Source organism: Sphaerodactylus townsendi, linkage group LG10 (genome assembly GCF_021028975.2).
Source record: "Sphaerodactylus townsendi isolate TG3544 linkage group LG10, MPM_Stown_v2.3, whole genome shotgun sequence".
In the NCBI taxonomy this organism is placed as follows: domain Eukaryota; kingdom Metazoa; phylum Chordata; class Lepidosauria; order Squamata; family Sphaerodactylidae; genus Sphaerodactylus; species Sphaerodactylus townsendi.
This window is the reverse complement of record NC_059434.1, coordinates 30,515,345-30,527,383: the sequence shown is the minus strand read 5'-3', so window position 1 is coordinate 30,527,383 and position 12,039 is coordinate 30,515,345. Positions and strand designations below refer to the sequence as shown.

Genomic DNA, 12,039 nt, shown 5'->3' with positions numbered 1-12,039 from the left:
ACACAAATGGTATTCATCTCATGCAACGTCAAACTGCAAGTAAGCATGAGTCAATCCTGAGGCACAAGCAGAGAAGATGCTGCATCAGTGTGTGAGGTGTAATCCACAAGCCAAATCAAAACACTTTTTTAAACGCTTACCTTGATTTCCAGGTAGAGAGAAAGATTTAAAGAGTATACTCCTGCTTCCTACGCTCCTTCCTTCTCTCATTGAACTCAATAGGATAAAAGGGCTTACATTTGGCTATAGTGAGTTCTAACCAATTAACCAACTAATCCTGGCAGTACTGCACTTATAGCTCCAACTGGCAGCAGTCTGCAGAGCAAAGGGGTTGTAATAATTCTGCTATAAGAGATGTCAGAATTAAAATCAAGCCTAAGGTCGTATAAATGTAAACCAGATATTCTACCCTTGAACTATGACCTTAACACTATGAGGAGCAGCAGTGGCATAGGAGATTAAGAGTTTATGTATCTAATCTGGAGGAACCGGGTTTGATTCCCAGCTCTGCCGCCTGAGCTGTGGAGGCTTACCTGGGGAATTCAGATTAGCCTATGCACTCCCACATACGCCAGCTGGGTGACCTTCGGCTAGTCACAGCTTCTCGGAGCTCTCTCAGCCCCACCTACCTCATAGGGTGTTTGTTGGGGGGGGAAGGGCAAGGAGATTGTAAGCCCCTTTGAGTCTCCTATAGGAGAGAAAGGGGGGATATAAATCCAAACTACTCCTCCTCAGCTTAGTTTGCATCTGACAAAAACTACCATTGGTTTACCATGGTAAACATGGAACTGTCTTCACGATCTTGACTAAAAGTAAACTTTCCTACTTTCTGACACAGACTCTAGGGGCCTTTCCACACGGCGGTGGCCGCACTTCTCCACCGGCATAAATGGTGTGGCTAGAGAGCTCTCCCTAGCTAGAGAGGTCTCGGTCGCCCTCCCCCACTCACCTGCCTCACCAGCGTCGCTGTGGAGGGCTGCAGGAACCCGCCCACGCTGCCCTCCAACCCCTGGAAGTCAGAGGACAGTGTAGGCAGGTCCCTGCAGTCCTCCACAGCGAAGCTGGAGAGGCAGGTGAGTGTGAGCAATGGGAAAAGGGGTGGCTTCCCTGCGGTGCAGTTTGCATCGTGCTACAGGGAAGATGCAGTTTTTTTAAAACCTCGCTCAATGAGCGAGGTTGTCAGGGACGGCTTCACGCCGCCCGAGGAAAGGCAGCAATGATTAATCCCTGTATTCTAAGCCACCAGGACTTCTGCATTTAAAACAAATAAATCAAAACTAAAATATCATTATAATGATGTACAGTGATAAATATAGGTACAGCAGGTTCTCTGAATTCCCAGCTGTCATTTTTTTTTAAAAAGGTAGCCCATTTGGTTGCAAAGATATGCCCATTTCCTTATATATGTGGAAACAATTGGGTTAGATACTTTTAAAAAATGACAGATGAGCATTCAGAGAACCTGTTACACCTGGTGTTACAACAGTATATTACTATAACACTATTCTAGTGCTGTTTTCTTTTTTAAAAACCTCAGTGGTGGGAGGAGGAAATGGCTGTGGAGATAGATTAAGGGAAAATGGCTAATCACATAGGCAGAAAAATCTGAATTGTCCCATCTACACATCAGTCATTTTACTGAAAAATTTCCCAAATTTTACAGCAAAGCTGGTTGAAGAAAGACTGGAGAAAAGACAGTGAAATTCCCCATGAGTGCACCATGATTTGTGGCGAAGCAATGAAAGAACCTTTCCCTAAAGGACTGAATTCAGGGCAGATAATCTGTCTGTTCATTTGTTTTAGCTACAATATTATCAGGAATGCAGCCACCATGATATAAGATATGTTGGACATAGCATATTCATATATATATAGCTGGAACTATTACAATGCAGTCTCCTACACTTACTTCAGTCTACCACTGAAAATCAGTAGGTTTAGACTAGAGCAGTAGTTCTCAACCTTCCTAATGCGGCAACCCTTTAATACAGTTCCTCATGTTGTGGTGACTCCCAACCATAACATTTAATCCATTTTACAGATGTAGAACACTGATGCAAAGAGTCTTAGGTGACCCCTGTGAAAGGGCCGTTTGAGCCCCAAAGGGGTCGCGACCCACAGGTTGAGAACCACTGGATTAGAGTAATTTTGTGTAGGGTAGCACTAAAAGATTGCTTAAATCAGACCCAAATCCCTGAGTTGGAACCATGAAACTCTCTAGGTCATGGTGAGCCCATTATCCTTCTGTCTAACATACCATGTTTCCCTGAAAATAAAACAATTTTTGCTCCAAAAATGCATTAGGGCTTATTTTCAAGGGATGTCTTATTTTTTAGCATGATTTTGCGCCCCCCATGTGACAAGGTCAGTTGCGCCAGGGGATCTGTAACTAGGGCTTATTTTTGGAGGGTTTATATTTCAAGCATCCTCCAAAAATCCTGAAAAATCATGCTACGGCTCATTTTCGGGATAGGTCTTATTTTCGGGGAAACAGTGTATCTCAAAAGGCTATAGTGTGTATACAATGGACTCAACCCTTTATACAGCACCTTCAGTTCATCGAAGGAAAGATAAGATGCAATGTAATAAACAAACAATTCCTGCTGACATCATTCAGAAGTATTGGGTCATCTGTGAATACAGTATTTGTGCAGCAATATCTCTTCAGGACCCTCTTCTCTACATGGCTTAAATGATCCGAATTTCAAGGGAGAGTGCTGTTGTCATTGGCGTAATTATCAGTGGTGTCAGAGCACCCCTTTATTTTTAAAAATAGTCCTAACATTGCTACATTGTTGTAGCGTTGTACTAAAGGCAATTCTCTGAATTCCCGGCTTTTGTTAAAAGAAAAAAAAAGAATAAATTTCTAACTCCCTCACATATACCTTCTCCATGAGGAAAAGGGCTCATAATGTGACTTTTTCCAAAAAGAAAATTGGGAATTCAGAGAACCTATAACACTACACTGATATATTTATATTTTAGAGCCATTAAAAGTATATCATTCTTCTTTGGGAGAAGGGAGAGAAACTGGTTTAGCAGTGATGACTGCTCAAGCACTGAAAAGTAGGATGGAGGTAGGTGAAAGTGAAGAGAATAAACATTTTGCTTTTATGTATGGCTATGTCCAAAGAGACTCCATTTTGATTGCCGGAAAAACTTACAGAAAAATCTTGGTTTTGTCTCTCTTGTTTTTCACATAGCTTAGAACAGGTGTTCGTAGATAGAGATAGGCTGCACCACCGCCAAGGTCAGATTCCTTGTTATGAGATTGAAATCATCTCCAATTATTTTTAGCTGGATCCAGCCAGTCAACTAAAGCCCTAACTGAAAGTTGCAAATGGGCGGGGTAACCTGCTTATCTTCCAGAGAGGTCTTACTAACTTGATGACTGACTGGTTAATTAGTAATTATTTGGTGTGGCCATCTTTTGCCAAAAATTAATCTCATTAGACCTTTGGTCTTTTCACCTCTACTTTGCTTGAAGAACTTTGCCTATGCACTGAGGACTTCTATTATATTCTCGAACCGTTATTTCCTTCAGTAAGTAATTGTGCTTTATTGTTTATGATGTATCTGGAAACACTCCATATGATTATGTATTCACCATACATTTTAAGCTATTATTTTGCAACTTTTCTTTTAAATAAAAAATATGTTTTGCTTTGTGTACTACTGGTTCAGAACCGAGGACTTGGCATTGCTACTACCCCAAAGGTCTGGCTAGGTCTTTGACAGTGAGACAAATAAAACCAATGCAAACTTTACAGACAGGAAAAAGTCAATTCAAAACCAGTTTCCAGAATATATCAGGGTAAAAGTGGTCTCAAAAGAACTGGGAAAAAAAGTTGTGGGGGCAAACAAAGTGAAAACTAAAGGCAAAAAAATGCCTGAGGAAATCAGGGGATAAACCAAAGCTGTATGGAACAAGAGCCCATGCACATGTGTATGTGCACATATTCAAAACAGAAAACAGCAGGCTTTTCTACTGATTACAGCAACTGGAAGCCATCAGGAGTGTGTATTAGGTCCATAATTCTCCATTCAAACATGACTGCTATGTTGTATTAACCTGAAAAATCTGCAGGTTACCTGGGTTCACACAATATGACAATCATACTTATCGGGAACATCCTAAATAGGATGCACTACCCAATACACGTGGTTGGTTATCTCCCTGTATGCATGCTTCCATTCTGGTAAAATGTGGAAAAACCCTGCTAATTCCTATGGATGAAGACAAAGTCTTTTACTACTCATTGCCATTTCCGCTATATTCTTTGGAAAGTAAAGAAAAAATATTCCCGTCAATTACTTATTTCTTCCCATGGGAAAATTTATCATAAGAAGGGTCTGCTGGACACAGGTATGTAATTTGTCAAGTGGTCACCTGAGAAAATTTATTAGCTGACAGCAAGACACCAAGATGCGTGAAAATGTAGCAAGGAAATTTCACTCATTGCTATCCCCCTCTACATTTTTCAGAAGGTGAAAATATCCATGTTCATTAGCCATTTCCTCCCAGGGGAAAATGTTTCATAAGAAGGGCCTGCTGGACACAGGTATGTGATTATCAAGTGATCATCTGAGAAAATGTATTAGCTGACAGCAAGACACGAAGATGTACGAAAATATAGTAGGAAATGTCACATACCTGGCTTGTGAACCATGTGGATTTGCTTGAACATTGTCTTATACCAATCCTTCGGCCTGTCGACTGTCTATAAAAGAATGAAGTTTTAGACAAAAATTAGTTGGAAAATTAAAATGAAGCAATATATTGGACTGAATTAATTTATAATGGAGGTTAAGAATACAACCATCTGGAACATTTTTGAAGCACCATATGTTTTGTTGCATATCAGCACACAAATACGTGAACAACTGCATTAAATCATGATGCTAGAACTCTTTTACAAGACTGTAATAATTTTAGGATTAAGGAAAACAATGACTGAAAAATAACTTAATAATGGTAATGGCACTTTTCGTAAAACGTCAAAAGTTTTGAATAGGTCGGCTCAGATTATGGTCAGAAAAGAAAATTAACTTTCACTACCAGTAGTAGGACCCATTTTCCAGCAGTTTGCTTCTTTGCAAGGGCATAAGCCCCAGATGCCATTCACATGGATCATGTGAAGGGTGCATTTGGCTGCCCAACCCCTCCCTTTTCCTCTGGAGCCTGCAAGAAGGTAGGTATGTGGGCAAGTGAGCAAGTGGGCACCCAGGCAGCAGCCAGCAACTCAGCCGGCCAACACAAAAGTGGGAAGCAGTAGGGACTTGCCTCCTGGGACATCTTCAGGCAGCAGCAAAGCTTTCTGGTAAACCCAAATGCTGCACCTCATATTCCTGCATGTCCTGCTTGCTGCTGCTGTGGGCCACCAAGAACTCTGCTGCTCCACACCTCCACCAACTCAGGCAGAGGTGCCCCAAAGCAGAGGTGCGTCCCGCTGGATGCACAGCAGAGCGTAGCACACCGCTGGAAGGAGAAGTTGGGATCAAAAATCACTCTGCACCACATCCAGGCAGGACTGCTTCCTGATCAGCTTAAGGGGTGGGCCAGACTCAGGGCCTGAAATGGTGAGGAGGGGAAGATGGTATTTAGGGGGAAGACCTTGTGGTTTCTCCTTCACCAGGTCATCTGACCAGTGACAAAGGGAAGAGAAACTGCACCTGGGACATGAACTTCCCACCCGCCCCCTCCCGCCCCTGACATATGATTGCAATGGCGGCACCCGGGGCGAGCCACTCCAGATGTTCCCATTGCAGCTCCACCTCTGCATCTGACCCTTGCAGAAAGCAGTCACAGTTTGCGCTGTCACAGCCTCTGCCTCCGACAGCAGTGAGACTTGCAGGAGGAGTGTGCCTTGTGTCAGGAAAGTCACCTTTTGGACTGCCCTGGATTTGCTGCCTGCCCCTCCCCCCATTCATCACCCTAAGATCTTCAAAGTGTTTCACAAATACAGATCTTAAGTCATCCCCTGGCATGCTTCTCTCCCCCCACCATCTCCAGTCCACCAAACCCCTTTCCAACAATCAGGTCTCTGTCCTAAGTGAGGGATCCAAATGGCTTTCTCTCAGCACTTCCTGACAGTAGAAGGGTCCTTGCAAGAGAATTCAGGAACAATGGTCCTAGTCCAGCTGGGTCCTTTAAGAGGAAGACGAGGCATGGAAAGGGGACTGCAAATACTGTACATAGGCAGAGCGGTTTTCTTTCACATAACCACACACATCTGTGTACCAAAGGTGGGCTACAAATGACACAAACAAATAAATATTGGGGTGAATTTTTAGTGCTACATGGCAGATTACCATGCAGATGTTGCAATAAAAGCTTAAAAGTATTCAAGCTCACACCTTTCCTTCTGTTAATCTTTCTCTGCTATTCTCTTTTCATCTATCTCTTCTTTTTCTCTTTACAGCTTTCATTCTTTTTTCACCTTTTTCTCCTTTCTCTCTTTTCATTTCTCTCCTTTCTCTCTTTTCATTTCTCTCCTTTCTTTTCAGCCACCCCTTTTTCTTTTCATCTTTTTCTCCTACTTTCCCTCTTTTCATCTTTTCCCCATTCTCTCTTTCCATCTGCCTCTTCATCTATCATCATCTTTTTGCTTTCCCCTTCCTTTCTGGATTGCAGATCCCAACTTTCCCAAAACATCATTACCAATATTATTAAATCTCAAGCCCCCAAGCCCTCTGGGGGATTCGTGGGATGGAAGCGCAAAAAACAAACAAACAAACAAACAAACAAACAAACAAACAAACAAACAAACAAACAAACAGATGCGCAAAAAAAGTTCCTATGATGTATTGTTCTTAGGCCGCTTCCAAGACGCAGCGAGGTTGGTCGGCGCTTCGCTACCGGTTCGAAGATCGCTGGGACCGTCTGCCACACGGACGGTCTTGGAAGATGGCAGCCGGGCGCCGCTGAGCTGTGTCAAGATTTATTCGGCCCTTGTGCTATGCCGCCGAAAGCCTGGGGATTACTTCTGCTCCTGCACGCCTGCTTGAGCGGGCGCAGGGTAGGTCCTCAGGCTCGGGCGACGTTACTGGAGGCCCGCCGGGGACAAGGTGAGTGCCGGTGGGGAGGCGCATGAAGCCGCTGCCGCTCGCCGCAGCATGCCGGCGCAAGCCCTTTCCCAAAAGAGCACTGGGAAGCCAGAAACGCCGCTTCAGGTCAGCCGGCGGCGCTGAGGGCGAGCTGCTGCGCAGCTGCGCTCTCGCAAGCAATGGCGGCCTGGAGACGGTGTTTTTACCGTCTCCAGGCCACCATGATTTGCCCGTGCGGAAACGGCCTTAGCCTTCACAGGCCTTTCTTTTTCAATAATGGGGAAGAATTATGAGAACTGTTTTCTTGGGAGGTAGGGAAGAGGAGAAGAATTATAACAACAGGAAGATGATCAATAATGAAAAAAAATTCCTTGGAGTAGAAATGTCTACTATAGAGAAGCCTATGTGCATATGAATGGAGACACATGTGCGTGGCAGTATTTCAGGAGACAAGGGATGTTGCTTTGATACAGTTATCCAAAAAGTGGGTTTCTGATGTTTGAGGTGGTACACAATTTTCATTCTTTTCAGTGCCATTTTCTGTAGCTATGTATCTATTTTTTGGGAATGTGTTTGAACAGGTATTAAGGACAGGCTGCCATCAGGGTTTATGTAGCCCCTTGCTTGGTCACTGTACATGGCTATTAGGCTCTGTTTCATTTGTGTATGGGGGGGGGGGTCATAAAAAATAAAAGACTGTAATAGACAGTACTCTTCACAGAGATGTTCGGGTATGCTAGATCCTGCATTTTTTTCTGGGCCCAAACATCACACCCTTCCCAGGAACATAATTCTGTGAAAAATAATAAAACACATCTTGGGAGTATGATCTACATTCTTTGATCTCTGTAGGGACCAAATTTTTCTGGGAATGATTTGGCACTAGTTTTGGAATAAACAAAATGGAAAGGGTAAAATGCTCCTCATTTAGATTAATCAGCTCAAAAGTTCAACAGTTCCACTGAATTCTACTGTCTTCCACTATTACAATTAAATATATTTCAATTAATAAACATATATTCCTCTGTTTAAAAAATTAACACCATTGCTACAGGTATAACATCAGTAAGCCAAAAGATGATATGCAAAATTAAATGTGACAGATTAATGATCTATTAGGAAATAGGTAATGGAGGTATCTAGCATTCTCACAGGACATTCTTCCTCTTTGCCCTACATTTCTACTTGTCTTTTGCAACAATCCATAATCACACAATGCTTTGTGAAAGCAGGGTCTAATTTTCACAGGGTAAAAACCCCATTTCAAAAACAGAAGAGAGGCCAGTATTCCACTTCTTAGGGCACACAAATCCGGATGGACCGATTAAGTTATTCACACATAAATGAAAGGTTTCTTTGTCATTGTAATAATCAGAGGTTGACCTTGAAACAATTATATTGGCTCGTGCAGTCAAAGACATAACCCCTCAACAGCTACATAGCAATTTTGTGATTCATCCTCGATAAGATACTTTTGTATTGATACTGCAAGCCAGTGAAAGCCAGCATTTTTATTCACTTTGAAAGCTAATGCATTTAAAAGAAGAAAAATGAAACGCCATTACCCAGTCAGCAGTGGCTACAATGTAAGGTATGTTTTGAAATCCTTTTGCCAAATGCTGGAAACCTGAGAGAATACCAGCCCAGCTTCTAAGCAGAACATAGTTGTAAGTGGCTCTTTGCTCTAATGAAAACAATGTAGAGGGAAATCAGTTTAACATCTTTTTAAAAACTTAACTGGCAGGGAAACAGGTAATGCTTATATCAGGTAATGCTTAAAACTGTGAGTGGAGGCAGAAATCTTATGATCCACATCATCCAGTTAGCTATATTATAAAATTCATTAATAATTCCATCTCTGATGACTCACTGTTTGTCAATATTTTTACTGTTTCGAGCGGGGTTCCTCGCATTTTGTTTACACAGTAACTTGGAACCTTGCTATATATTTCTTACAAGGCACCTGAATCTCTTCACAGCGGGTTACTCCAACCACTGCAAGCTCCTATATGGAAAATCTTTTCCATTTCAGATATATATGCAGCAAAATATCGGTGTGTATGAGATCACAGTATGTAATGAATGGCATGTTCCTTGCATGGGACTGTTTTCATACAGGAGACTGTCAGGGTTTGAATCAGATGTTTTCAGCCTGAATACTAGATGGCAAAATTAATGCTGGTGGACGCACGAGACCGTTCGCACGGTGTCATGTAGGCAGCGCGAAGGCTCCTGCGACCCACAGAGGCAGCTCCGTATGGAGCCGCTTAAGTCATTCTATTCACTACCTTCCTTCTGCGCAGCTCTGGATGATACACGCCCATGATGACTGGCCTCCGGGGTCAAAGTGCAGCATGGGCATTTCTCTCCAGCTGTCCAGAGCTGAGCAGAGAGGAGAGGTAGGTGAACTGAAACACCGGAGGGGCCAAAAGCAGCACCCTCATGCCGGTGTGCTTCGCACGCCACCAGCGGGAAGACGCCGCTTTTGAAAAACTTCGCTCAGGCTGTTTCTGCATGGGCAGAAAACAGCACCCTAGGGATGGTAACAACACCATATCTGTCTTGCACCAATAATTCACCAACTGTTTGGACAAAACAGAAAAGCTCAGGAGGAGTCTTCCTGGAGGAAAAAAGTGTGTTCAACTTTCATTTTACCCTTTTAAAACACGGGTGATGTGTTTCAAATGACTAGCATCCAGAAAACAAAAGAACATTTTAAAAGGTGCAACATTACTATATTGTCAAAGGCTGGAACCAATTGGTTTTTCCAGGCTGTATTGCTGTGATCTGGCGGTTTTAGCTCCTAATGTTTTACCTGCAAACAACCCAGAACAACCCAGAACAACCACTACAGCGTTACCGTTGGAAAAAAACCCTGACTTGTGTTCAATAATTATGGAAGGGTACATGCACACTCATGTGTAGATGTGCTCACCCTGGAAAGAACAAATAAAAGTGCTCCCAAATAAAAGTGCTCCCAAAGCACATTACAGCACAGGAAGTGGGGAGTGGTCCTTGTCATCAGTGATGTCATAAACACTCTCCACTAGGAGTTGAAATACACAGTGATGATATACACACAGTGATGTCATAAACAAAACCACATCATCAGTGATGTCATAAACAATCTCTAGTAGGAGCTAAAATACACTTTAAACACAGCAGTCCCAAGAATCTTAACTGCTTTTGAAAGGTTTGTATCTCCTTTGCCCTCTCCAACAGCAAATATTTGTATGACATCTAAAAGAGTTTAATGGATTTCATCCATCAGTGTTCTTCCACATGGGAGATGGGCTTGATATTCACATCATTAAATGCTTACTCTTTTACAGGCTTTTTAAAAACTATATACAGCTGCTGGAAAGGATCATCAGACAACCTGGCATATGGCATCATCCATATGCTGATGACCCTTTTCTCAATTACTCAGTTACAGCAGGTCCAGGAGTTGTAGTTAGCACCTTCTGTTGATGTCTCTCACTAATAGGCAGGATGAGGCAGCATATACTGAATATCAATCAGGAAGAGACAGAAGCGAAGATCAACTCTTATACTTCGAAAATTAATTCGTACTGTCAATTATGGAAGGCAGTTTACAATTTTACTTTCCAAAGATAGGACTGTGCACATTTATATTCACTGCAGGAATGTTAACAAGAGCATATATTTCCCTGAGAAAGCACCAAAATGTGTGAATTTATTTGCTATGTTCATAACCTGCTTTTCTCTTCATCAGGGACCTCCTTCTAGAATGCGAATCATTACTGAGCAATAGTTTCATGAATGTGAGGAACAGAGTCTTAAAAACATAATTATGTATGACACTTAAGAATTATGAATTTTCTATATTTGTACAGTGAACATATGAACTACATAGATCAGAACATAAATTTTATTTTCTGTACCCTGCTAAAAAAATTTTTTGAAGTGGCATATCATAAATGAAGGGTGAACTTAGTTGTGACCAATTTATTGTTTAGTTTATTCCACTGAATTCCACTGAAAGCACTGAGAATGAAGTTGGTCTGATTCACAGGGTTCCATAGAAGTTACATAATGTTAACTTTAGTTGTGTTGAGATCAACCCATATTGTTCAGTGTACTATTAGTTATGTATTTATTTATCTGATCAGTCATCCCACAAGGTGCCCATTCCAATGTTCCATTTCTCTATATTAACCTTGAAAGCAACAAAAATAGTAGCAATAAGCCATCTAAACTTACAAGTAAACACAGACATATAAGATGTAAACAGAATTGCCAACATCATTTCTGAAAATATACTTGTACTGTTTCGATATTAATTGTTCATGCATCTTGAACCACACCTGTACATTCTAACTTTTAAAAAGACAACTCCAGAAGCAGCCTAACAAAGGCAATCTGCTACACTATAAGTCTCACAACTTATCTGTTTCGACTCTGCAGCCACATACACGTGACTCTCACAAACACATGCGAACAAATACATTTATAGAATTAGGAGACTTGGGATAGCAATACTATTCTTAGAAGAGTTACACCCTTCTAAGTCCAGTTGTAAAATGGGGAGGAAGTTCATAGCAAATCTAAGATTTAAATACATAGCTTGCTTTCTAACAAACTGATGAAAGACAGTCAGAAGGATTTCACTTTATACCCTTATACAACTAATATCCTACCCTGTGTTCTTAACCCACCAGTTCTTTTTAAAAGCTGCACGCAGTAATTTCTGTAATGAAACACAAGATCTGCCTGTTTTAAATGAGATTGTCACATTAAGACTCAGACATCAGAAAAAAACCTTGAAATGCCCCATTCATTTTAGAATCTCAATACAGGGCTGCAAACTATGATGGCACTTCCCCCTTTCTTTGATTAAAAAAAAGTTCCAGGTCTTAGCACGTAGCCAGAAAACTTTCCCATTTGCTTTTTCTCCATGAAATTTAACTTCCATGCTGCATTTTCACTCCACTGAACCTTTGCTTGCATTATACAGCCCCATATGTTGTT

The 12,039-nt window shown here is 41.7% G+C and overlaps 1 protein-coding gene across 35 annotated transcripts in view; it reads right to left on the bottom strand.

Annotated features, from left to right (window-relative positions):
- Positions 1 to 12,039, bottom strand: part of SORBS2 (sorbin and SH3 domain containing 2) — a 289,570-nt gene that overhangs the window by 49,350 nt on the left and 228,181 nt on the right. For all 35 annotated transcript variants that reach the window (XM_048509745.1, XM_048509754.1, XM_048509766.1 and 32 more), the window contains one exon: positions 4,655 to 4,721. In XM_048509745.1, coding sequence (XP_048365702.1) covers positions 4,655 to 4,721 — 67 coding nt within the window. The remainder of the gene's footprint in view (positions 1 to 4,654; positions 4,722 to 12,039) is intronic.